We start from the raw sequence: 26,701 nt of genomic DNA on the forward strand, positions 1-26,701 counted from the left end.
AGGCTGGTAACACTAAAAAAAACCCATAAAAAACTAATCATCCTTCTTGCTTTTAAATGGAGGGAGGGAGAGAAACACCGCTGAAAAGGTGTATCTTGATGTGTATTTACAAAGAATATGTTCTGTTACATTCCAGCATGTTACACTCAGTTTAATTTTTTTATTGACATCCATTAGTTTGGTTTCTTTCTTCCCACACTCCACTACCCACAAAAAGCCCATTTCCTTACACTTTTATTTGGAATTTACAGGACCTATGCTAATGCCCCCCTCATCTTTTTTGTTGCTCATGTGTCTCGTTGGTCCTTATCTGTATATTGTCCCGGAAAATACACTGTTTGTCCTGAAGAAATGCTTACGACTACTGATACAGATAGAGAGGGTGTTTATACCGTTGATATCAATGAGAATAGCTGCAGACTTGCTCAAAGTGTAGAAAGTAGCCTTGAACCAGACTGCCATAAGACATGTTGCAGCATAGAGGCTCTGAGCAAATAGAATTTTTACAGCCTTTACTCTAACTACATTTTGATGTGCCACTTGGCAAGAGGGGACAGTGAAGAGCTGCCGTATGGAATCTAAATCTAGGTAGGATGTTCAGGTCATGGAGAAATCTTGGTGACTCAGTCTGGTTTTACTCTGCATCGAACTGCTACAGATCCATTCCAGTACTGGGGAAATTGGGGTTCTTTCCTTCATTCTGATGTGTAAGGTGCCTGGTCCATGTTGTCAGTGTGTAAATGTTAGTAACCCTTGTGTGTTGGGTGATGGCTGAAGCAGCTTCCAGTATGGTTGGACCCCTTGTAATAGGTAAGTTCAGAAGAGCTGAAAATAGGAATTGGGGTTTGGGGCATTGTTTTTTCCCCCCTAAAATGTAAGTCAGTCTGGGATATGGAAACAAAGCAGATACAAGCAGGACCAAGGTGCTATTTATGTTTATCTAGTTTATGTTTCTCTAGTATGACATGTGAAATCTAATAGGAGATGTGAAATCTGAGAGATGTGAAATCTACTATGAGATGTAATAAACCAGTATGTGTACCCGTAACTTTCACAAGAATGAGAAAAGACAAAGGAAGAACAGGTGTTGCTGATCATGACAAATCCATAGGAAATTGTCTTCTAAACAGATGAAGTCTTTTTTGTTTTCCTCTGCTTTTGTATATGCTTTGTTAATCCAGGCATTCTTATAAACAGCAAAGACCAGTCACATCCAAACCAAGAAACCAGAAAGGAGAGTGAGAGAATGGAATGAGCATACAGAAGAGGGACAAGCTGTGTACAGGCCACACTGGGGAAAATCTTGTGCCCAAAGGAGAGATGGTTTCTTCTAGGTTATTTTTTTAACAGTCAAGCTCAGGTCATTCAGTAGGTTACTTAGGGAGTAGATGTACATGCAATTCACTGGCTTACTTGGCAGAGACTGCTAGTCTTACTGCAAAGGTGAGGAAATACAGGGCTGTGGAAGCTAGGCAACATATAGGGAGTGATAAATGGAAAGAATAATGCTGTAGGATTTTTAACATAAAGGTGGCAGCAAGCACCAGCAACTATCAGAAATAACTCTTACTGTTATCAGCAGGCCATCTGTTGGGGAATTAACTGTGATGTCTTAGATTTAAAATATTGTCCACGATAATGTATAAATACAAAACTAAACATGCTGGCCTTTTCAGCTAATATTCTTAAGTGAAAGTCTAATTCTCTGCGGTTTCCAAGCATGTGGACACAGAGACAAAAATATACTGCTATAGGTAAGTTAACAGACCTGTACTCAAAGCATACAGAGAAAGCAAACTCAAGCACTCCCTTTTCCTTTAAACGTCGCTCGTCTTTTGGCTTGGGATATTATTATAGTTGAGAGAAGTAGAAGCATATCAGCATACTTAATCCATAGGTCCAGAACCCCAAACTACTACTACAGATTACAAAAATGGAGGCTATTTTTATTAGAAAATAGAAAAAATAAAACAGTTATTGAAAACATACATAACTTCTAATGATACACAGTTCTGTCTTTCTAGAGGTAGAAGTGTGTAGAGATGGAATTGAAGACACGTTCAGAATGGTTTTTAGAAGGTGCTTTTTGGGAGAAAGCAATAAATACCCCAGGTTGCTTTTAAGCTAAAAATGTTAAGATGGTCTGAGTCATATGAACCTCTCCTTTATAAACTATACGCATATCTGTGAGATATATTACTACTTCAAGAGAGAGCATTTTTAATATGGGAAGAAAATTTTTAAAGGACTGTGAAGGAAGTTAAACTATACTGTAAAACTTGACCTGATTTCTAAGCATCCTTTTTCTTTGTTTTCACTCCAGTGTGACTGTGGTTAGCTTATATATTGTTCTGTTGTTAATCCAACTCTATTCCACTCATTTATAAGGACTAAACATCCTTTTTGGTTTTGGTGGGATTATCATATTACCTGTGGCCACTGGAGCACTCTCTTACCTATCGTGTCAGCGGGTCTGACAGGGATACAGTTCTTTCACAGTCCAAATTCACAGATTGGTGGGGGCTTGAGAGACAGTTTAGTCATGGCCTTATGATTTCCTAGCAAAGCATTAACAGTTCATAATGAACTGAGTTTGTTCTTGCTTATCACTGCCTCTATGTCCGTTTCTTCATTTTTCAATGACAGTTCCTATAATTTCTTCACCTAGCTCCGTAAGCAGTGAAAGGATTTTCCAGAATGCATGAATGAATAGGCTAAAAACTAAAGAAATTAGGTAGGCACTGGCAGCCTGGACATAATCCAGTGTGACCCCATGAGCCACTTATTTGTTAAGGTGGCAGAGATCTGAAGAAAAGATATGTAGCAAGGGGGATTTTCATAAAGTATTCCTAAGTCTCAGAGCAGAAACATTAATGGAGATCTTCCAGACAGCACTTGAGATATGCAAAATTCCACAGCAAGACTGAATCTGAGCTATAAAACTATGTAATATTGAAGTATGGGGTATACTCAACATGTGAATGAGATTTTGCTCATGCAGATACTCAGTACTTATTAAAAACTAACAAAATTGCCAGGTCTGTCTTTTTTTTCATAAGCTGTAAAGAAGAAAACTTTAGTAAGCCACATGGCTTTCCTTCAATTTGCTAGACTATTGCTGGTGGTCTGTAACTTATAGCTCTACATGATAGTAATGAGACATTACTAGAGAACATGTAAGAACATTTTAATTGCAGGAAAGAATTTATATTTTCCCAGATGGAAATCTTGTTTCCAGGGTTTAGGGGTTTTTTATCTGAGCAAGTTTGAAGCGTACATACTACCAGGAGATTACATGAAAATAGCTTGTTTTCACTGCACAAACTTAATACACTTCCAAAGATCTGATTATTATCAGTAATTAACGCGAGCATACTGAAATTCTCTCAGGAGTGTCTTGCTTAGGTGTGCTCCATGCATTTCTTTGTAGTGGCTTTCCTTCCCTTTTAAAAAATTGCGCTTGACTAGCATAGTTGCATTTCCTGTTGTTTTAATAGCTGGAATCAAGACAATTTAATGTTCTAAAGCTAGAAGAGTGACAATAAGCCAGCTAACTATTTTCCTGAAACTAAGGCCTTGGAACAGGCTGCCCAGGGAAGTGGTGGAGTCGCCATCCCTGGAAGTATTTAAAAGACGTGTAGATGAGGCGCTTAGGGACATGGTTTAGTGGGCATGGTGGTGTTGGGTTAACGGTTGGACTCGATGATCTTGGAGGTCTTTTCCAACCTTAATGATTCTATGATTCTAAGAATGCTCTTTTCAAGGCAGGGCAAGAAAACATGGGGCGGAGGGGGAGTCATTAATTATAAACATGCTCAAAAAACAGTATGGAAAATCTAATGTGGAAACATGGTAGATTTTTATGCTACACAAGTTATTTTCCTGCTCAAAAGCATGTTCCTTTCTTTGTTATGCAACAAAGAAGCACTAGCTTCCCTGCACAGCTCATAGAATAGTTTAGGAATGTATTAAAGTCTGCTTTCTAGCTGACCCTAAATGTTTGAGCAATCCTAAAGAAGAGTCAGACTCAGATAATGCTTTTGACACACTGTAGCAATAGCTGCATGATCCCTGAATGGATCACATACAGTGATTTCTATTCAGTCTATTTGAATACAGCATTCACAGCATTTGAATACAGCGTTTTCTACAGCATTTTCTCCCTGCATTCATAAAGGGTTTCCCCTTTATGAGGGAACTGAGGTCAGTAAGAGTTTTGTGAATGACATCTGAGACTAGGAGACTATGCTGTTTGTCTTTTTAACTAAATTACAGAGCCAAAAAATAGCAGCACTTAACCAGGCAGACATCTGTAATGCTTGTTTTTTCTACTGCGTGTCATCTTACAGCGAATTTTCTGAATACTAACTTACGAAAAACATTTAATATGTGTGTCATTCATGCTTTCAAAAGATACTGCATTCACTAACCCTCCTTCTCAAGCTTTGGAAATGAGAATTACCTCTTTCAAGGAAAGAATTTGGGATTTATATATTAGGAGCTTCAGGCTGGCTTCAGTAGAGGTGGGAGAGCAAATAGCACAGGAATATCAAGTCTCTGAGACCTCTTGGCAATCAGGTACTGGGAATATGTGTCCCAAGACTTGGACAATCTAGAATAACTTGCAGTCTGAGCAAATACACTTACACAAAAATCTTTTCTCTAACAGGTATTTTATTTTGGGCTGCTTGCTAACTTAAGAGGAACTAAAACCATCTTTTGTGTGTATTTTCTGAACTGGAGTAGCAACTATAAACTTGCAATGCTTTTGTACTCAGCCCTTACATAAATGGTAAAAAGATGTTCCTGAAAAGCTATGGTTGTTTTTGGAAAGGATAAAATGCGTCAGGTTCCATCCTCCCTGCAGAGCTTCACAGGCAGATTTTGTGTCTGAGACCATCCTGCACATGTCTATGAGATGCACTGAAATACTATGCTGTTGTTACAGATTATAACACAGTTCTCCTACAGAACTGAAATTTTGTCATACGTTCCTGAGGAAGTTATCAGCCGAGTTCGATGGGTGGAATGGAAAACAACAATAAAAATCAGGAAGGTACCAATAATGCTCTTACTTACGCCAGAGAATTTTGACAGTAGGTTGTTTACCTTCACCTGGTAACGGATTTGCTGAAAAGCCAGAAATGTTAGCATGTGTAAAGTTCTCAGGCTGATGTACCTTTTTCTTCTTGAAAAGGTTTTGTGAAGCTGATTTAATTTTCTATTTTATGTTGTTGTTTAGAACATGCAATTTTTCTGTTCTTACTCGGTTTTTTAAGCTGGTAATTTTAATGCTGTAGAAGAACCTGTGTCGGTTTCTAGATTTCATCCATTAATCAGACGAGAAATTTTTGTTTTGTGCATGAGAGTGTGCTAGTGCATTTGCTTCTGTGCAATAGAATTTCCCATTTGTTAGTCTCCTAATTTTATTTGGTAGCAAAATGAAGGCGAGTTCTCCAGCCCTGTGGGTCAAATTCATTATTTTTACTACACGTTTTGTTGTCAGAGAGGGGTGGCTTATAAAGGAGACAGGCTATATTCTTCTCGGAGGTGCAGAGCAAAAGGACAAGAGGCAATAGTCACAAGTTGTAACATGGGAAATTACAACTGGATATAAACAAAAAGAAAAAATACTATTGGAATGGTTAAGGAGCACTGGATTAAGTTGATCAGAGTGTTTCCATCCCTAAACTGATAAGGTTCTTAGCAACGTTTTCCAACTTTGATGTAGCCCTGCTTTGAGCAGGAGACCGGACTAGATTGACCTCTGGAGATCCCTTCTGACCTAAGTTATCCTATGATTATTTGTGCCAGCACAAAGCATGCATAAAATGCCACCAGGTTGGAATTCTAAGATTCTAATTCTTCTCTAAAAAAATACCATTGTACTACTATAGAAAGGTCTTAGAGAGTTTACAGATACGTTTTTACAAACATTTTATCTCATCATTCTTCTTTTCTGGGTTTTAATTTCACTCACCTTCTTTGCAGACTCAGATCAGAAAAGGAATTATGTATGTTAATTAATAATAGTATGAAGAAAAAGTAAGTGTTATTGGGATAGAACTTTAATTTGGGGAATTCTGGGAATGTTTTCAAAAATCATTATATCTGGTTAGTCCAGAAAGAGCAAAGTTATCACTCACAGAAAGTTCTGATTTTTATCTGAAACAATTAATATTTGTGTAATATTTAGCTAATAGTAAAACATTATCTTCCACAGATCACTTAGTAACTCCTAGTACATAAGGTGGTTTGCAAACACATAGAGCACACTTCTTAACCCAGTCCCTAACACATACGTAGAGGGTTAATATAGTCTTTTGTTTCTTTAATCTACTACTTTTCTTCTGCCAGTTGAATTTGCACCCAAAAAACTATAAAAGCAGGACTTACATCAGGTTAGCTTTCTGGGATTGCAGTACTGTGTTTGGGCTTTTAGAGCGTTTAGTTTGGTTTTGATTTCTTCTGTGATTTGGAGGAAGGTGTTTCGGGGGATATTTTGGGAGGATATGGATGTTGAGTCAGACTTCTGTGACACTATTCATAGCTATTCTAGTATTTTAGTTAATGTTTGTGTTCTGTGGTGTTTTAAGACATTTTCCATAGTTCATAGGAATTGAAAAGTATAAATCTTAGTTTATTGTGGCAAGTGTCGGAAGGCATACTCTGACAGTGCTGTTACTGAACCATTAGAAGAATATGTGAATTGAATGGTAAGGTGAAGTGTTGAAAAAGCTGCAGTTTACAAAGCTGTCTCAAGGGCTTATGCATTACAATTGCCATGTGCTATTGTTTCCAGTGGATTTTGCCTCAATAGAAACTTTTTACAGTGTAGTTTCAGAATGATTCTATTTCAGATCTAACAGAAGATTAGAATATTTCTACTTAGCTTGTTTTTAAATAAAATTGTTCTTGAATGAATATAATCTGTTGCTAACTAATGTTTGACTTAATAGCCATGAGATTTCAAGATATGCAGAGAAAGGAGCTGATAACAGTGGATTTTAATAGAGCGTTGTCTTGAAACAGGTAAATAATATGTAGCTACAAAATATAGTTTGACCATGTTTGTCATGATTGATTAATGTGTCGCCATCTTTAGCTAGCGGTTGTCTTTATATGATGTGCAAAAATCAGGTAAAAGACTACTGCTTTGAGCTGCCTCCATTGGTCCAAGCTTTCATGCTATCTGGAGTGCTTAGTAGAATCATAGCAAGTGACACACACCGTTGTGCACAGGTTTTTTTGTTTGTTGTTTTTTTTTTTTTAATTCATACAGAATCATTAAGTTTTGAGATGTGAAAAGATTGATTTAGTCCTGCTAGTACTTAGCTATATTTTGCTCTAAGTTCACTATGTAAACTGTGGTTTTCAACAGAATCTGATCTGCACTTCATTTTATCAATAGAAGTAAGAATATTGAAGACGGTATATAAAAGATTTCTTCAAGTGCTATTACAGTATTTGGGTTGCATCCAATTCATTATTATTTATCACTACTGGCAATGGCTTTGCGTTTGTGTAAATTTTGTATAAATTGCTTGTAAACCTGTGTTCAAAGTTACATGATTACGAATTTAAGCACTTTGTATTTCCTGCAGATTGGGCATGCAGTTATAGGATCTTTTTAATAAAAAAAAAAGTAAAACCTATGTTAAGAATGGATGAAGCTGCACTTTCTTTCTTGTATTGTCTAGTTTGGGTATGTCTGGCTGTCACATGGCTCCATGAAGAGGCAAAATAGCAGCAAGCCCCCTTTATATGGTGATTGCCCTCACTTATTTCAGGAGGTCTTAGTCACAGAGTGCCCATGTGGCCAAGGACACACTGGAGACGACGAAGTGTATTGTTATAACTCTGCCTCAGCAGACTAACTATTCCACTTCACTAAGAGATGAAGTACTGTGCATTACGACTTTATTCCTTCCTGTGATCTGCACCCAAGGCCTGATCAACAGAGGGCATAGCTAGAAGTCTAAAATAAATTAATTTTACACACACGCTCAGAGCCTCTGTGCTCCTTCCCTGCATTCATACAATTGAAATACTAAAACTGATTAAAGTATCCTCACAAAAGGCAAGACCATTACTTTTCCTCATCTTCGTTTAAATGCATTCAATTAGTTACTGAAGTAAATAGATGAGCCTTGCATTATGCTTTCATAGTAGCTTTCATGAGTTTTGCGAGACTGTGTTGCAGACTTATCTTTCAATTTTCCAGAGTTGAAAACTACAACTTCCTAGGCAATCTCAGTGATGATTCAGTTTTCTCAAGATGATTGTATATTGTATGTTCTTCCCAGCCAGTATTTTTCCCTTTGTTTGTGATTGCTTTCTAACTGTCCTAGGGCTGTAAAAGAAGCCCACTACAAATCATAATGGTATGTGTGAAACTGAATGGCATGTGTTGATAAAAAGCAGTTGGATACCACGCAAGAAATGTTACGCTGTATCATGAATTCATTTCAGCCTTAAGCCTGCCTTTTTCTTTCTTAGATAATTTGTAAAGGTAAAAGTACTGTACCACAGAGACTAACTCTGCAAAATACCTGCCTACCAAACATTGGATATAGGTATATTTTTGTTGATGAAGATAGCTGACGTCTTGCCACACACGACTTCTGTGTATAACATGCTTCTTTACCAACCAAAAATGACATTTTGTCTAGTCAGCCAGTGCTTTGGGAAAGTGCAGTACAAATTAGAACAATCAGCATTTTTGGCAACTACAATAATCACCATCTTTCTGTATTTACTGAGAAATCCAGGCCTAGGCAAATAACTATGCCATTTTTTCAATTAAGAAATTCATAAATAAAACCCTTTTCTTTATGCTTTTTTAAATCATCACATAATCAAAACCTAACTATCAGCTCCTATTGCCTTCTAGCAAATGCAGCCTGGAGCCTCAGCCAAAACATGCAGTAATCTTAATGTAGTAAATAGTGGCAGACCTAGAAGGCACTACAGTGCAGTGGTGAACTCTATTCATTGTGGCCAGAGGCTGTTGTGCTTGCTGTCAGCTCCACGCAGCCTGCCTGCACCGTCATCAGCAGTTTGTGGCAGCTGTCACTCTTTTTAATGTCCTTGTTATGATCCCGCAAATTGCTCATAGTAGACATTAGCCTGTATAAGTGCACATGAGCGAAATCTTTTCTGTCCTTTTTTAAGAGGTGTCACAGAACTCAAGCACTAATTATGAAATTTTTCAACATGCAAATCCCAAGCTCTCCTTTGTTTAATGGGCCCAGACCACAGTGGAGGTAAATAGTTGCTGGCTGTTATACTCGTTAAAAATTATGCAGCTATTTATGTTTGAAACACTAGATCAATTGGTTGATTGATTTGTTTGTTTCAGGAATTTATCTCTTGGATTTAATCTACATTGATTCTGCATATCCTGCTTCAGGCAGCATTATGGAGAATGAACAAAGATCCAATCAAATGAACAATATTCTCCGAATAATAGCTGATCTGCAAGTCTCCTGTAACTATGGTTGGTAAATTTTGTTATACCTATTAAGCCTTAACTAAAATTTCTTTAGTACAACATTGTGAAAGCAGGTTTCGGCCCTCTGTAAAGGCAACACAAGAGGCTAATGTTGGTAGAGTTGAACACTGGTAAGTGATGTAGCTTCCACTTCTGTGCAGTTTTAGTCTTACCGGTAAGTTAGGCAAATAAGCATGTATTCTAAAATGTAAGAGCTGTTACAGAAGTTGTGCAGAGTTTACTGCTACATGCGGACTACAGATTACATACTTTCAGGTACAGCTATTGCATTTGGATTATATTCTGTTTCCACCAGCAGCAGTCAGAGAGAATTATCTTAATATCTTTCCTTTCCTTTGCAGTAGATAGGGTGTCTTTGGAGTGTAGAATGTGTTAATTTCATTATCATTTTATTGTTAGTATCCTGATGATACATTTACAAAACAAAATATAAATATTTCAATCTATACAACAGTTGTTAAATTGTTTCCACATACCTCACTTGTTGATGAAGTGAGAAACATGGGCTGCTTCTTTTTGTTAACAAGATTTTACTCTAAAATTCATTTGTGCAATTCTAGCCTGTTAGTGAAGCCTTATGTCAAGAAATGTGCTGGTTTTGGGGTCATAACAAATACTGAGCGTATTGTTGGTGACTTAGCACGACTTTTCATTGCTTAAACATGAAACAAGCTGGAAAACCTTGAGAGCAGCTGTACAATTAAATAAATTCAGAACATTTAAATGCTACAGTTTTTGAGAGTTTTGAATAGAAAAAAAATAAATGTTAGATTGTGAGAAAATGTGGTGAGAAATTGTGTATGCTTAAGTATCCAGCCCTTGTTCTTTGTTGTCAACTTCAGTATTATAAAGTATTTAAAGGTAGGGACTAGGCATAATAATGTATGATCTGAATAGTTAGATTATTCAGCTATCATGTTCTTATTGTGAGTTTCATTTTGTCTTTGAATACTTTGAATGACAAAGAAACCTCATTATTTCACTGACCCTTTCGTTTTTACAGTTTTTGCGGCTTCCTGCATTGCTATGCATTAATTTTGGGTGCTTTTGTTAAAATCAGAATGAAAATTAAAATATGGCCTTGAAGAAACAACATTCTGGAATAACGAGTGCCTTTAAAACAGTTGCCTTTACAAGAGCATAAAAGTTAAGTTAGATACTACAAGGTGTGTTCCTGTCCATGCACCATGCGTCAAAGGATTTTTCTGTCATTCTGAATTTACCGTCTTTCTATCGTGGTATTCAGCATTGTAATTTTTAAGTCTCTTCACTTGATGTTCATATGAGAATCACTAACAGCCATGGGTGCAGGCTTTAATTTCCCCCAGAACAGTGAGCACAAAACTGAAGCAGGGTTTGCAGCAGATAACACTTTTCCACTTGTGAGATAGCATATAGTAAAATCCACTAGCTTTCATGATGATGAAATGCATCTGTGTTTTCTTTAACAACTGAACATCACTTTTGCTCAATCAAATCTTTAACATCTTCTTAGAGTCAAAGTAATACTTCTGCCTGATTTATTCTTTAGGAAGGTTCAAATTCTCTGTTTCCATTAAGATGATCATAAGAATCAGAAAAAAAACCTGAAAGAATAATTAACTTTGGATGACGTGAATGTTCATCTTTTTTTTGTTTGAACACTCCACAGATCATCTTACAACATTGCCCCACGTGCAAAAGTATTTGAAGTCTGTCCGTTACATTGAAGAACTTCAGAAATTTGTAGAAGATGACAATTATAAGTAAGTATTATTCTTTTCTTCAGGTTTGGGGAATTTAATGGAAAGATCACTTGGCTGTTAGTGTGATTAAGAGTTGAACAAAAAGCTATTGGCTGAAGGTATTTTGGGGTTTGTCTGGTGTTCGTAGTATTTTATTAATGGAGCTGATAATACCAGGATGCCTGAGTAAAATCCAGAATGACAGTCTTCCTTTATGACTCTAACCAGATTTCCAAAATGAAATATCTTTGTAAAAGTTAAAAGCAGATGAAAATCTAGTCTTTATTCTATTACATGATGGCTGCATTCTGAGAATTTTGTTCAGAAACCCTAAAACCATCTCCAAGATGTCCAGGATTGACTCTATGCTATTGTAAATAATACATTAAAAACATCTTCCAATTTCAAATTACTGTTTTTAATAAGCTGGTACTTAAGATATAAACCTGACAATTTTGGGGGTTTAAGCATGTTAAAGCAATGCTTACAAAAGAGGTGGAGAAGAGCTAACCCACACAATGGTGTGAAATAGACACCATAGAGCACATTGGTCAATATGTGAATGTTCTCCTGTTAAAGGAGGCGATAATCCCTGGCCAATAATTCTGAAAGAACTAGCACATTAAATCATAGGTCTGGCAGCAAGGGTTTTGCATAACTCAACCAACGTAGACGCAATGCTATATAATTAGCTATTGACAAATATAGTACCTCTAGTTAGGTGAACAGAGTTAAAAGTATTCAAGGCAACCAGATGTTCAGTAATATGATGGTGGTAGGAAAGATTTTAGAATATGTTTTGGAGAGCAAGGTTGCTAATGAACTTGTTTAAAATCAGTCTTGTTACCAGTTTTATTAAACACTTCCGTTAAGAACTTTGTCTCCAAATTTGTTTGTACTTAGACCATATGCTAATAAAACAGTGTTGGAAGGGTTCACCGAAGTAGAACATGATTTGGATATCACAAAGGAAGAATCAGATGACCTGATGACTAAAATGAATGACACAAAAATCAAAATGTTATGTATTTATTCTAACAATAATTTATGGTGTTGATCAGTAGATGTCTGTCAGAAGTGAGATACGGCCATGAAAAGACGAATTCATCCCTACTCTGTATCAAATATAGTGTTTCTACAAAAAATTAAATCATTAATACTCCTTCAAAAGAAGCTGATAAGACCTTATGTGGAGTACTGTACACAACTCTGGCCATCCATGCTTAGAGTGGGTTTAAAAAAATGCTGGGGCAATCAGGTGAATAAAGTCTGTCTTGTAACACCAGTCTTAAAGAACTAGCTTTGGCTTTAGCCTAGAAAAGGAGACGTTTAGGTAATAGAATCACTATGTATAAACACAATGGGGAGAAAATAGGGAGGGTAAAGAGCAATTTAAACTAAATTGTAATGGTAGCACAAAGATAAATGAGTACAAAAATTTAGAAGCTAAATGTTGAAATATGGTTCCTAACCATCACAGTAATGGAATTCTGGAACGGCTTCTTAATCAGAGTAGTGAGAAAAATAATTAAATAATTTTAAGTTGAAACTTGATCGGTTAATGAAATGAAGGCTACCAGTTAGTGTTTGTGAAAAGAAAAGAGCAGATTCAGTGAATCAGAAGACTCTGTATTACCAGTGTGGGGTCATGTACATGTAAGCATAAAGAATGACCTACCCTAACCATTCTACATCTCTCTGCAATTATAACTGATATTGCTGGCATACAGATACAAAATCCTACTGAAACAGTTCAGGAAATGAAGGTGTCACCATATCAAAAACCCACATATTTGAGCATAGCATGAGTCCAGTGATTTGTTTTTGCTCTTTGATTTTGAACGTAACTGCAGTTTGTGATAACTCCAGCTGCCAAAGCTGTTCCACTTATCTCTGGTTCAGGCCACTGTGCATACAGTACTATTCCTCAGCCAAATCGGTCGATATGGATTGTTGTGATAAATGTGTGTGGAACTTGCTTTTCCTGAGAGAATAATTCTAAAAGTAAAACCATTCAGACAAGGTATTCTTTTGGAACTTCTCCAAGTATTATCAGGACATACTTCAAATAGAGCGAAAATGTCCAAAATTTGTCCCCTTACTTAGGGAAAACTTCAGCAAAAGAAGCTGAACTAGCATTGGGTAGTTCACTGCAAAAGATCATACTTGGCTATGGTTTGATAGGTTTGTGCTTTTGTGTCTGGTTGATCACAGATACTAAGAATAGTGATGTTTCTGTAGGAAAATTATTTGGAGAAAAAGATTGTGTGATGTTTTTGTAGCAAAATTTATCTGCTTCATGGAATTAGAATTCCTGCCAGAGTACTGATGATAGAATGCATGTGTTCTTCCTTTTCTCAGTCTTATGACACTGTATATGTTTCACACACACAAATAGACATGCATTGTGCAACAGATGCATATTGAACATTAGCATTGCACACAGCCTTTTGAAAAGGTCAGGCAGTCCAAGACTTGTGTTAAGGGTAGTCTGAGATGTAAATCTCAGTGTTAAAATTTAACAAGTGGTCATTGTTTACTAATTTGCCACATACGTGCATGCTTTATTAAAGTCACGAACATAGAGCAAAATTAAACTGAGTAGTAGTTGGTAAAGGTGAAGAATTATAGTTAGTATAGGCTTTACAGCTCCTGGACTGAATTCAAGAAACTGGTCATGTTGCTTAATTTGATTTTTAGATGGAGTTCCCTGATGATGCATCAATGTTAACGTTATATGTATAATAGCTTTCATGAACTGTAATATCTTAGGAAAAATAGATTAAACTTTCTATAAGTATATGATCCTATAACGTAGTATTTGGAAAAACTACAAGTCATGAGTAATTCCAGTTTAAATTTGAAAATCATTTTAACTTCAGCAGCAGCCTTGCTGATAATGCTGAAAGGTATTTGATGTATCTTAAAGATCGTTTAGTACTTTTTCTTTTGATTTAGTTATTTATGAGAATATTTCAATAAAATTTAGCAGTTTTCTTTCTAGGCTTCACTATGGCAAGGAAAAACTGGACTGAAGTCTCAAGAGGTATTAAAAAGAGGGAAAGATTTACTTCTTAGCTTAGTAAAGTTGCTGCAGTTTATATACATTGGAGAACTTTGACCTTTTTCTGTCATGTTTCTTTCGTCAGAGTAAAGCTTTAAATTAAAGTCTGTATTCATCAAAACTCATCACAAGTACCCTTAAAGAGAACTCTCATTCCTCTTCCATCTTTGTATTTGATAAGGAGTTTTTGGATTTTGTTTTGAATATTTGATTTCACATTTTCCTCTCAGTTTTCCATAATGGATCTTCAGTTTCATAGTATTTTCTGGTCCCATGTCAGAAGAAACTGTAAGCCTTAAAAAGGCAAAGAGTACTAAGTTTTTATTGTGGGAAAGAATCTCCTCTCTCTTTCTCTTTCCAGTGACTGCTCTTTTTGAGCCAGGGACAGCATTAGTGTACTCTGAAGAGATGTATGCTTGACCTTTGGCAGGGAGAACAGAACTATCTCAGTACCAGGCTGTCAGGGAGAGAAGCTTAGATATTTGCCCTAAAATGTATTGGCAGGATCCCAATACACATTTCGCCAAATGAGAACCTCAATTACACTGAAAAGGAAAATTTGGCAGCCACTTTATATAAACAAAGCTTTTCTCTACAGTTTTTTGTGCCAGTCCAATTGCTTGCTTTAGGTTCGTGCTTGTCAGCAAGTACAAACACTCCAGAAAACCCCTGACAATGATGTCATATCCTAAAAATAATAGATCTTTCTTGCTCAGCCCATGTACTGTTCTCTGCAGAAGCTGAGAAATTGTAACATTGGCTAGTTACAAGACTAAGGGAGCAAAAAAATAGGACCTAAAGCATCAGGATTCCTTCCAGTTACACCCAAAATGTATTGGTCATCGTTATCTCAGGGCATCACTGGCAGCCAGTGGGCTTTAGAGATACCATGATGCAGCTGCCGCAGGGTCTTCTTCTTCCCCCAGGAGCATAAGAAGTGATCTGAGGAGAGTGCTTGTCCCCAGGTATGCAGTTTTTCCCTGGGCTAGACAGCGCTATCCAAACATCGTGGCATCATGCCACATCCTTTCCTAACCTGCCACGCCTTGCAGTGGTTCCAAAACAATTTTTTTTGCTGACCTTTTGATATCATTAGGTCAGCCCTGGTATTCTCCACAGTTGTTCTTGGTCTACATTGGCCTTGCTGTTCTCCACAGCTGTTCTTTGAGTAAAGCCAGTTTGAAGGCTATTATTTGTATTGCAGTGCTATCTGGACAGGACAATCGGGATTGGAATCCTGTTCTGTAGGCTGCTATCTATACATATAATTCAGTTCTTTAGAGCATATTAGGCAAGACACTGATATTCCAATATACTGGTAAGATGATTTACAGAAAAATCAGTTCAAATTTAGATTGTTAGGCAGGATGGTATGGGAAAGCATCCAAGAAAAATTAATAGGCAATTAAAACATTATACTGACTCGTAACAATGATGGCGCTATAAAAGTGCCAGCTGCACCATATTGGTTTTGGTCTTATGGTAACAGGAATTGTATGGCAGGTGCTTAAAATATTAGTACCTATAACAGTGAACCTTGGCTACAGTCCATCTTAAATAGGCCTCCCAGGCAGTTATATTCCCTGGACCTTTTCCTCCAAGAATTGTTGTCAAAGGCAGGGGTAGGGGGAAACCTTCACTGTTAGTCTGAGATTTGTAGTGATCCAGTGGCCATATGGATCAATAGCTGTAGTTGTGACTTGGCTGCCTCTTCCACAGGGGACAGTGAAGTTTCCAGAAACTGTTGGACCTACTGTTTAAGTGCTACACAGGCAGCCCAAAACGTTCCAGGTGTGTCAGACACGTTTTGCTTCGTACACAATTACTGGTCAGAAACGCCCTGAGCTTTGACAGCTTTGAGGACTGCACTGCTTTATTGCAACTTAGATCTTCCTTGTCTCAAGAAAGATGAATAAGTTTTGTTCAACCTCCTCATGGAGCAGCTAAATTTCTTGTTCATGTAAGGCTATTCTCTGTCTTCATTCACTTGCTTAATATTAGGAGAATTGAGTAAAGGTAGCTTTACTGTCCTAGCAGACGTTTCATCCTGTACTGGAGAGCATACTCCCGTGAAACAGAACTATGTTCAAGGCTGGCTACCTATTTTATTTTCTGCATTATGTTAGGTTCCTCTTTTCCTGCTTATCGGGAAGGTTACTCTTAAATGAGCTATATGGCGGCACTCGGTAGCAGAGTGTTATTTAATGATGAATGTTGGTTGTAAGCACATCAGGCATCAAAGTCTGCAGAGACCTACTAATAGTATCACACTAAGCTTCTGTGGGGCCGAAGATTCTGACGCTGTGAGTGCTATTTGGGAGACATTGCTCATGCTGAGGGAATAACTATATGCACATGTAGCGAGGTGAGAGCAGATGAGTATGCATGTGCATGCATGTAACCTGTGCTTCTCAGTGGAAAATGCAGTGTCAGAGGAATTGCAAAAATGAATTTGGGTGGTGGCAAACAAGCCAAGACTGGTTGAAACTGTACTGACTGTCAGTATCTCTTCTTTGAAATAACAATGTTTTTGATTGTTTCCAGCCTTCGGGGGGAGAGAGGGAGGAGGAGAGCAGTGGTCCAGGAATGACATCTCATTGTCAGAATATATTCCCTTTTCTCACAGTTTATTTTAAATATTTTGTTAAACATGTCAGCATGAGTATTTTATATTTACCAAAACTCAAATTTAGACTCATAGTTATTTGTTGTTCTTTTAATAGAGCCTGTATTTTCCTAAGTTGAATAGCTAAATTGCATTTTTGTTATTTTGAAAACATTGCAGAATTCTGGCATTGTTGAAGTCAATGACCAAACTGTCAGAGACTTAGCAAGGGCTAAGATTTCAGAGTGTATTTTAACATAATCAAACAGATAAACAACATTATCTAACTTAACATTTTCTAGAGAGATGACAAGTGGAAAGTGATGTAATATCATTTTATAGCACTGAAGACTCACTTGTTGCTCTGTCAGTGAACTTTTAAGTGCAGCACACACCACAGGTGCTTTCTAGATTGTATAATAATACCATGCCTCTTTCTAAAACCTTGTTAAAAGCATAAAGGTGTTAGGTCTTACTTTCTGCTGTTATCTTCCCCTTTTCTTCTTTACAAGAGTATTTTTAAACAGAAAGAGACAAATAGTATGGTACAAGTAGTTGCATGGAAGTTGTCAGATGTTCTCATCACTAAAGGTATAAGAATGCTCTTGCCTTAAATCTGATAGCAGGTCATGGCACTTCCCCTCATGTACATATTTGTAGGCAGTATTTCACCTGTGCTGTTTTTCAAACGAGTAAGAGTTGTACTGGGTCTTGGAGCTTGATACGTAGTAAGGTAATTAAGTTGATAAAAAATGTAAAGTTGGACAAGTGATTTGTGGCCGCCTCAAGTGTGTGAGGTGGTCCTGCCACAATTGCTCTGAAAAATACCTAATTCTGTAAACAGTTATCTGAAATGATAGACTGGACCTGCTTAATGAGCACGATTCAGTTCAGCATGCTTAAGAATAAGAGTCTAGTCTGTAATCCTTACATACAGATTTAAATTCCTTTTAGTCTAATAAAGCAAGAAATTTTCAGGAGGAATGCATTACAGATCACATCATTGTAAAAGGGAGAAGCTGTTTGCTTACATGGACTGAATTGCAGTCATATCTTTTCGCAAATGGGCTTACTAGACAAACGTTTCCACAGTGACCAAATAAATTGTGGCTGTTGCCACAGGGGACTAATAAAACTGAGTAATTTATTTGATAACAGGATAAGGAAAGAGCATCAGAGATGAGTTCCTCAAAGCTCGCAAAACTAAAACATGCAGTTATCACATGTGGGGAAGGATAGGTAACAGGTCCCTTGTACAGACAGAAATAGAAGAAAAAAATCAGCAATTGTGGAACAGTGACGGGTTAGCAGGAGAAGGGTCGTCTGCTTCTGTTTGGATAACAACTGTTATGTGAAACAAGTTGAAATGAGTGTTCTGTTTTGCACAAGGGTTTTGGTTCATCAAATAGGCGCTAACCCAGTATAATGAGCTTAATACCCAAATTTCTCAAGATCTGTAAATAGCACAGTTCTGCAGGAGAAATTTTTTTAAAAAGCTTTCTGCGCAAAAATCAAGCTCACAGCATGGGAACAATAAGCCTCTAATATAGTGAGGAACAGATCAGCCTTAAAAATGAACAAAGGAGTAACTACTGTGCGAGGGATGCAACTGGAACATTTCTACAGACATGGAAGATAAATTCACACAGTAGGGCCCTATTTACAGGGAAAGACTTCATTAAGTTTTTTTGCCATTTTTCCATACTGAAAGGAATTCCCATATGATTAACATTTGAATCATGCACTGAGTTATATTATTGTAACTTTCTCATTGTTGGCTTCTAGGAGAGCCTGTTGCCCCTTCCTGGTCATGGAAATCATGTTGACAGAAAGAAAAGATAGTCTGGAAAGGAATGATCCATTACCTACTTGAAATACTTTGGATAATTAAAAGAATCTAGTACTATCAGAAGAATAGAAATTCTAAAACATGAAAAGGGACCATAGGTTTGTTAATTAACTTCACACTAAAATATAATTGACAATGTTTGAATACTGTGGAGAATGGACTGGAAGGCATTCCCCATAAAACTCTGTGTGCGTGAAAGACAAGGTAGTAAAGAAAGTGATAGTTAAGCCATATGTGATATTTTGAAATGCTGTCATAGGTTCCTTCCCTCCCCCCTCCTAACCCCCACCCCTTTGCATGTTTTCATCTAAGTTAGAAAGACTTCCACTGGTGTTTGTATACAGCAGAGTACTGCAGCCTGTAGCTCGAAACCTTCACAGCTTTTTTGCGTGTTTAATGCTGTGCAATGACAGCAGTTATTTCCTCTGGTTTTATGCCTGTGCGGTTAAAATTTACTTAACATTGTAGTGCTCCATACTTTGTTGTCAAACTGGTACAGAATAAAGGACCCATGAATGTCAAGTTAAGAGAGCGTAAACTTGAGAGGTGGCAGAAGTCATATGCACTGGAAGATCAAGACGTGTTGGAGTGCTGAGATAAGGCAACAGTGAGTGCATCATAAAACACGTGGAGTGAGGCAGGGGGGCATATAATGTTATAACTTTCTTCTAATGATCTTCTTTTATTATTAAGTGTTGGTCACTTTACCCACTTATGCTCCTTTTCTGTAAGTCATAGTAACTAATATTTCTAAATAGCTATTTCTGAGTGCACATTTCCACATAATAACAGAATAAATTCACTTTTCATGCACAGAGGGAATAAAATGTTTGCTATTAGGTTTGTATCTAAATTTACTGACTTTTGGAGTTTTTTTTTTACCCGGTGAAAGACTATATGAACTTACATTTTTACACTGATAGGGAGTATAAAATATCAATTTCCATTTCTGTTTTCATAAGCTTCCCTCACAGTTTCTTTCTTGGATCTAACAGGTAGTGATTTACTTGAAAAAATGTATTGTTTTGTTACATAACAAAGTAAATAACTACACTTTCAACAAAGTAAAATTCCTGCTTACCACTGCCAAAATAATTACTTTCTTCAGTTTCTTTCAACTTTTATTGACAAATTTTATTTGTTAATTTCTCTAAAAACTTGTTTTTCCAGATTATCATTAAGAATTGAGCCAGGTAACAGCTCTCCTCGACTGGTTTCCTCCAAAGAAGATCTTGCAGGTATAAAACTTCATTTGAAAATTTGAGTAAGGAAATAATTTTAATTACAGAAATCCTCCACTGAAGTATATGGGAAAACCCATTTTATATCAGAGGGGTTTTGGAGGAATTAATCAGTTTCAAATGTGGGCTTTTGTTGCAATTACAGAATTATCTTGTAAGGGCTGTCAGAGAATTGATCCCTTTCCATACAGATGCCCAGTTTCAGAGCATCCTTGATCCAGAACACCACTCCTCTGATAGTTGTAAAAGATCTGATTTTTACTGCAGATTTCTACATAGCCAGCTTGTACTTGGGTTAGCACTGTCCTTTGTCTTAAATAATTTTCTTCCTTTATGATATCCACCCTCAGAGGTTCTTACAGTAACAAATTTATCCCACATATCAAGATTGATTTCACACATATCAGCATTCATTTGACTAGGCAAAACAAATCCATTGATCTTAAATGATTGAAAACAATTTGATTTCAGAAGTAAGATTTAATTTGCAGAGGTTGTAGAGGAGGGATGTACTGTTATTTGCTTTTCTGGAGAACAGAGTTACCTGGATGGCAAAGAGGTGCATTTCTAAGGTGGTTTATTAGTAGGTTTCACATTTTTAATAGGTAGCATTGGACTTTCTTCTGCTGAGATTAAAAACCCAGCTACAGCACAGTACGTCTAAAATTAATCCCTGGAATTGACCAGTGTAAATTGCCAAGGTTGTCAGTATCGATACCAAGTCTTCAATTAACCTTGCTACCATATCAGAGTCTACTGAGGGACCATGATTCCCAGCAGTATTGCTGTAAGCTTTTTTGTCCAGAAGCCAGACCTGGTAATTCAGAGGTGTTATCAGTAGCATGAGTCATCAATAAAGATTGCTGACTTGTGTATAAACAATTGCAGTTCGAGGGGTAACACAGGGTGTTTGTTAGCATTGGAACAGAAATTAGATTGTGTCATTTTTTACAAATGCTTGCATTTTCATTATTAAGTGAAGAACGAAGAGCGCTCTTTCAGTACAAACGAATCAATGCAGTGAATAACACAGGAAATTCTCCTTTCAGGTTTCTGTGTGAACTAACACATAAATTTGAGACAATTTCATTGTGTAAAGTGGGAGGACAAAAGATTTGTAATAGCTTTTAGCAATATCTAAAAAACTACAGTACCATCCATAAGTTGACCAAAACAAATCTGCTGTACCAATACAGTTTATTTCTATGAACAGCCTAAACAAACATCAGACTATGTGAAATGTACTCACTACTATAGGAGCCATTATCTCAAAAGCTGTTCTATTTTAATCTCTTAAACCTGAATGGCCAATTTTCTGTCTCATTATGTTAAACCATGTGTGAATGTAAAAAAACCCAAGGGGTCCAGACCACATCTGACAAGCAATTTCATTTGGCATTCAAAATGTCTTTTCTTCTCACCAAATGAGGGAGAGACAAAGTGAATGAAAGAGAGAAAGAAAAAGGAAGATGCTACATATGAAAGGAGAAAAATAAATAAGGGTGTTTTTCCTCCGCCTCCAAGCTCTTCATGTTGGCTGCTGTGAAACCCTTTCTGAGTGTCAAATGGCCAGTCATTTATAAGGGACCTCTCGTTTGTCTCAGGATTGTGAATGCTAATCCCAGAGTCAGATAAACATTTGACCTGGTCTTCAGTCCATACAGTTCTAAGGAAAAAGGAGTAAAATCTACTTAATAAATCTACTTAAATAAAATTTCTTCCAAGAAATAATAAGTTGGAAGAAGACATTTCTTCAGGAATGCACTCTCCCCCCGCCCCCCCAATGCTCAGTATTATTAATAGCTGTGTAAAATGTAAGGAAGTAGTTCACAGGAGGAATTTTTTTTTTTAACTAGAGAAGTTCAAAAGGAGTTCTTAATTAACACTTTCTTTGTACAGACATGTATATTGGGTCTGACTGGGATGGAGTTAACTTTTCCCATAGCAGCCTTCATAGTGTTGTGCTTTGTATTTTTAGCTAGAAAGGTGTGGATAATGCCCCAGTGTTTTGGCTACTGCTGAGCATCAAGGCTGTCTCTCCAAATCCACCCCCTCCTCCCCAAAAAGGCCAGTAGGCTCGGGGTGGTCAAGAGATTGGGAGGGGACATAGCCAGGACAGCTGACCCAAGCTGACCAAAGAGATATTCCATACCATATGACGTGCTCAGCAATAAAAGCTGAGAAAAGGAGGAGGTGGGGCATCCGTTATTAAGGCGTTTGTCTTCCAATGCAACCGCTGCGAGTGCTGAGGCCCTTCTTCCCAGGCAGTGGTTGGACATTGCCTGCTGATGGGAAGTAGAGGATAAATTCTTTTTTGTTTTCCTTTGCTTCTGCATGCAGCCTTTGCTTTTCTTCAATGAACTGCCTTTATCTTGACCCACAAGGGTTTTTTTGTCTTATTTTCGCCTGCCCTGTCCTGCAGAGGAGGGGGAGTGATTGAGCAGCTTGGTGGGCACCTGGCAGCCAGCCAAGGTCAACCCACTACATCATGTAATATTTGATTTTGCTTTTGTGAGGATTTGCTTTTTCATACTTGAAACTTAAAACTAAGTCATTGCCTCTCATATGATTATATCTTACATATATAAAACAGACATACGAGTGAACTTTTTTGTTTTCTGGCTTTCACTTTGTATTGCTCATGTTTAAATGCTTTACACAAGGGTTTTGATGTTAGCATTTCATCAGGATGATGTGGAAGTTCTAACTTCAGTCATAGCAGCATAGCATGTGATCATCACCAATACTCTGTAATTCTTAATCAAGGGCTTAGACTTTATTAGATCTGTAATGGAAGGCAATTAAAAATACAGTTCCAAAGTTGGAAACAAGAACTTTGAACTGTCCTGAGGCAGGCAAGTAATACGGCTTTATACTGCAGTGAGCTCAGCTGGAGTCCACAAATATTGATTGGGACAATGTTCAGTAGTACCTACTCAGTTGAATATGTGATTGTATGGTAACTGGCAGTATTAGGAGAAAGTGAACTTTCCTCTCTGAATCTGCAGTGCCCCTATATGCTCTGTAAGGTTGCTTTATTCAGAGTGAGAATTAATATGATTACTAGAAACCAAATCTTGAGTAATTCCTATTGCTCCATTTTTCTGTTAGTATTTCCTTCGAAAGCTTGACACCCTTGTGGACTGCTGTATTTCTTGCTCAGCTAGACAGTTCTCACTTACTGCCAGTTAGACAATGAATGCCACCAGCACTTTGTAATACCCACATGAATTTTTCAGTGACCTGCACCTATGTGGCTGCAAAAATGCTACTAAAGGGAATCCAGTGTACTTTATTGAAAAAAAAAAAAATTCCTGGAGAAGGTTAGTGAAGTAAGTTAGCATTAATTCAAATTGAAATTTAACCAAGTATGAAGGCAATAATTTGTTGTTTATTTCATAACATTAATAAATAGAAATATAGCCATATATTAGTCTTGAATAATTCCGAGCTAAAATACCGAAATACCAGTAATGACATATTTGACTATGGAGAATTAAAAATAGCACATTCGAAGGTATTCGAGTCACCTTTATGTGGATTCAAATTATAGTTTGAGGTTATTTCCACTTCAGCCATTGTGTGCGAGGAGTAAATCCTTTGCAGTCAGCAAGCTATAATGCTAAGAGTTGATCTCAAAATACTTTAGGCAGTAGTTTAATGTTCCAGTCAATAGTTTAAGGCATAGGAGTCTGAATACAGTGATTTTAAGGTAAAATAAAGGTTCTTGGGCCATAAGGGCAGTCATCAGTTCTCCTGATAGTCAGAAAGTTAATACGTTGCTAATAGCACTAAGTCTAGTTGAGTTCTGCGTGTGACATAACTGCCTTCTTATAGGTTGCCATGTGTTTCCAAATATGGAGAAAAAGGTCAATGTCGTGGTAATAATTCCAAAGTCTGTAATGGACTTAAGTGCAGGGAATAGTGTCTTCTTCATGTCCTAAAGTGTAATTACTTGTGTTGATGATGGAAATGGATTTTCCTTCCCAGTGTTGTGACTCTATCTTCTACCCAACTTCAGTTTTCTCTCTTTCAAAAGAAGATTAACAGTTTACTCTAGCCAGGGACATTGTGGGTTTCTTTTTTTCCCCTTAAAGTATCTTTATGAGTGTGAGGCTCAATAAAAACAGTTAAATCCTTCAGTATTTCTGTTTGCAAAGTACTGGAGAAAACCATGTGTCCGTTTTCCACTTCGGTTGCCAACTGGTTTTCCAGTAAATTCGAACAGGAGGCAGACATCTGATTAAAGTGAATGTCTCAGAACAAGCTATGTTTTGTATATTAGTGGCTAAGATGGTCTCATTTAATTACCAAATGCATATGTAATTGTGAATAGTGCTTTCACAGGAAGATTTCGTGCATTCCATAACGCTGCAGAGATTCTTGTCTCTTGCAAGTAGCATTTAAAAAGGAGCTTTAAACAGTTTAATTGTATGCTTTCAGGAACTGTGTGATTCACACAACTTCCTTGGCAGCAACTTAAGTCTGTTCATTCTGCCTTGCTATGGTTTGAGAGAGAGAGAGGGAGAATGTAGCTGGAGAGCTTATAGTATGCTAACTGTTCACAGTTTCCAGTTGAATTAGCTGTAAAAGACATCTGTGTTCCTGCATTATTGGCTAGGAGGTGCCCAGCATTTATGGTACAGCTATTAGATTGTTTTGGAAGGTATAACTCAATCCATTTTCCCAGAACAAAAGAAAAGATTTAATGTAATATATGGTAAATAAGTTAGCTTTCTAAGCAACTGAAGTTCCCTAGAATTTGCACACTAAGTGTAGCTCAGTATAGAAAACTTTATGCATGTTCTTTATCATCTTAGTGTTTTGAAAAGTTCAGGGCGCAGTGCTAATCAGAATATAGAAAATGGTTACTCGTTCTCTGAAATATACCATGTTTATCCTGTCTTGGAAAACAATGTAAAAAGATAGAATAATGTTAAAATAATTACCATATCTGGAAAATTGTATCTAATATGAAGTGATTCAAAGACTGGTCTTCATGATTCTGTGATTTTTAATGAACCCCTTCATTGAAGTTAGCATTTAGAAGTCCTTTTTAGCAACAGCCAGGCCTCAGCTGTCGGCAGCCCTTATTTGGGGGTTTTTGTTATGCAATAGTCAGGGATGGACCCTCAGTGCCTCCTTTTTTTTCTTTTTTTTCCAAGTAGGTCTTGGTATAGTTCTTGAGAGGAGAATAAGTAGACTAGAGGTTTTATGTTACCGCCCTACCAGGAATCTGGAGTAATAGGTCTGAAACAGGTGTATTCTCTGTTTTGTTATTGGGGTAAAATTCAGCCCATTGTGCTGAGTCCGTTCAGCTTTGACAGTTGCTTAAGAACTTCTAATATTTGTTTTAATTAATTAGAAGCAGTAGATTTACTGGATGTAAAGTATGTGATATGTAGGAGTTAAAAATGTATAAAATGTAGAAACAGAAGGAAGAAAGACTGGGATGTTTGCACATTTGTAACCCTCTGAAAGTAAGTATACTACACTAGTGACATCTGTACAGCAGTCCCAGCATTTCAGAATAAAAAAAACCCACACCATCATTTTCCATGTAAACACTGAGTTTGACATTTAGTTTTGCCGTTTGTTTTACTGGTTGCTTTGGCAACTAATAAATAGTTTGTGCTAAGTGCTTTAGCAGCCAATCGTTCTGGAAATGAGGATTGTCTAATCCTCCTGTGAGTGCTTGGTTATTGCTTCATGTGCATAGTGTCTGCTTTTCTTATGCTGTACTTAAGGTAGAAATGGAAGAACTAAGTTTTCTTCACAAAAGTTTACAGACCATCCAGAAAAATTTGCTCTTTAGTTTCAAATGTATACTCATTTCCAATCTCTTCCTCTGTGATACTTTCCCTTGAAATTTTTACAACTCATTTGAGTATTTTTGAAATAAATTAATACCAGACAAATGTGTGGGATTCACATGTTGTTATCAACCACTAAGTCCAGCCAGAATTAGTGTGCTGTGGTTTTTTTCTTAACAGACCAAAGCTTCACAAAAATTGTAAAGAATATTCTGTCAAAGCAAATAGAAAGTTATCAGGGAGAGAACGATCATGCTCAGTTTTTAACTTTATCACTTTCTATTATTTTCTGTGACTTCCTTACGAAACAAGCCTCTTGAATGTCCTAGTTTACTGATGCTTATTTTAACTACCAACCTATTACTCCCTAGGAATGTCAAGAACATGTAAAACAGCCAGAGGACAAGGGGCTTTTCTGCTCTGGGGGGTTTTTTGTCTCTTTCTTCAGAGCAGTCACCTGAAATAATTTCTGCAAAAAGTTAGTTTTTTGATGGATTGGTTAATGTATTTTGTTGAACCCAAACTTCAGAGTTTCCCTGCAGCTATGCTCTCACAATGGGTATGTCTTCACTGCCAATATGGATGTCATCCAAGCTCATGCACTATCCTGCAGTTCCAGCTGCAAGAAATTCAGCATTTTTGCTGAAGCGTAAGTCAGGGTTCTGCACATTCCACTGGTGCAGTATAAGTAACACAAATGCTGACAATTAGTGATTCCATAAAAGTAGCACCTGAAATTGAAAGTATCACTTCTATTCAGGAAGGATTTGAAGGAAACACACTCAAGTGTGTTTACTGTGCATTAGAAATATGGTTAGTTGTACTTGATCTTGATAGAGTGGCACAGACAAAAGTGCCCCAGGTTTCTGGTGCACTTGTCTGGTTTGCTGT

At 37.1% G+C, this 26,701-nt stretch overlaps 1 protein-coding gene across 1 annotated transcript in view; it reads left to right on the forward strand.

The window, feature by feature from the left end:
* Positions 1-767: 767 nt before the first annotated feature.
* Positions 768-26,701, forward strand: part of LOC104073548 (ras-specific guanine nucleotide-releasing factor RalGPS1-like) — a gene marked incomplete at its 3' end in the record, with an annotated part of 34,798 nt that continues 8,864 nt past the window's right edge. The window contains exons 1-4 of the mRNA XM_009573364.1: positions 768-810; positions 9,362-9,499; positions 11,166-11,259; positions 19,927-19,994. Coding sequence (XP_009571659.1) covers positions 768-810; positions 9,362-9,499; positions 11,166-11,259; positions 19,927-19,994 — 343 coding nt within the window. The remainder of the gene's footprint in view (positions 811-9,361; positions 9,500-11,165; positions 11,260-19,926; positions 19,995-26,701) is intronic.

Source organism: Fulmarus glacialis, unplaced genomic scaffold (genome assembly GCF_000690835.1).
Source record: "Fulmarus glacialis isolate BGI_N327 unplaced genomic scaffold, ASM69083v1 scaffold9782, whole genome shotgun sequence".
Taxonomy (NCBI): Eukaryota; Metazoa; Chordata; class Aves; order Procellariiformes; family Procellariidae; genus Fulmarus; species Fulmarus glacialis.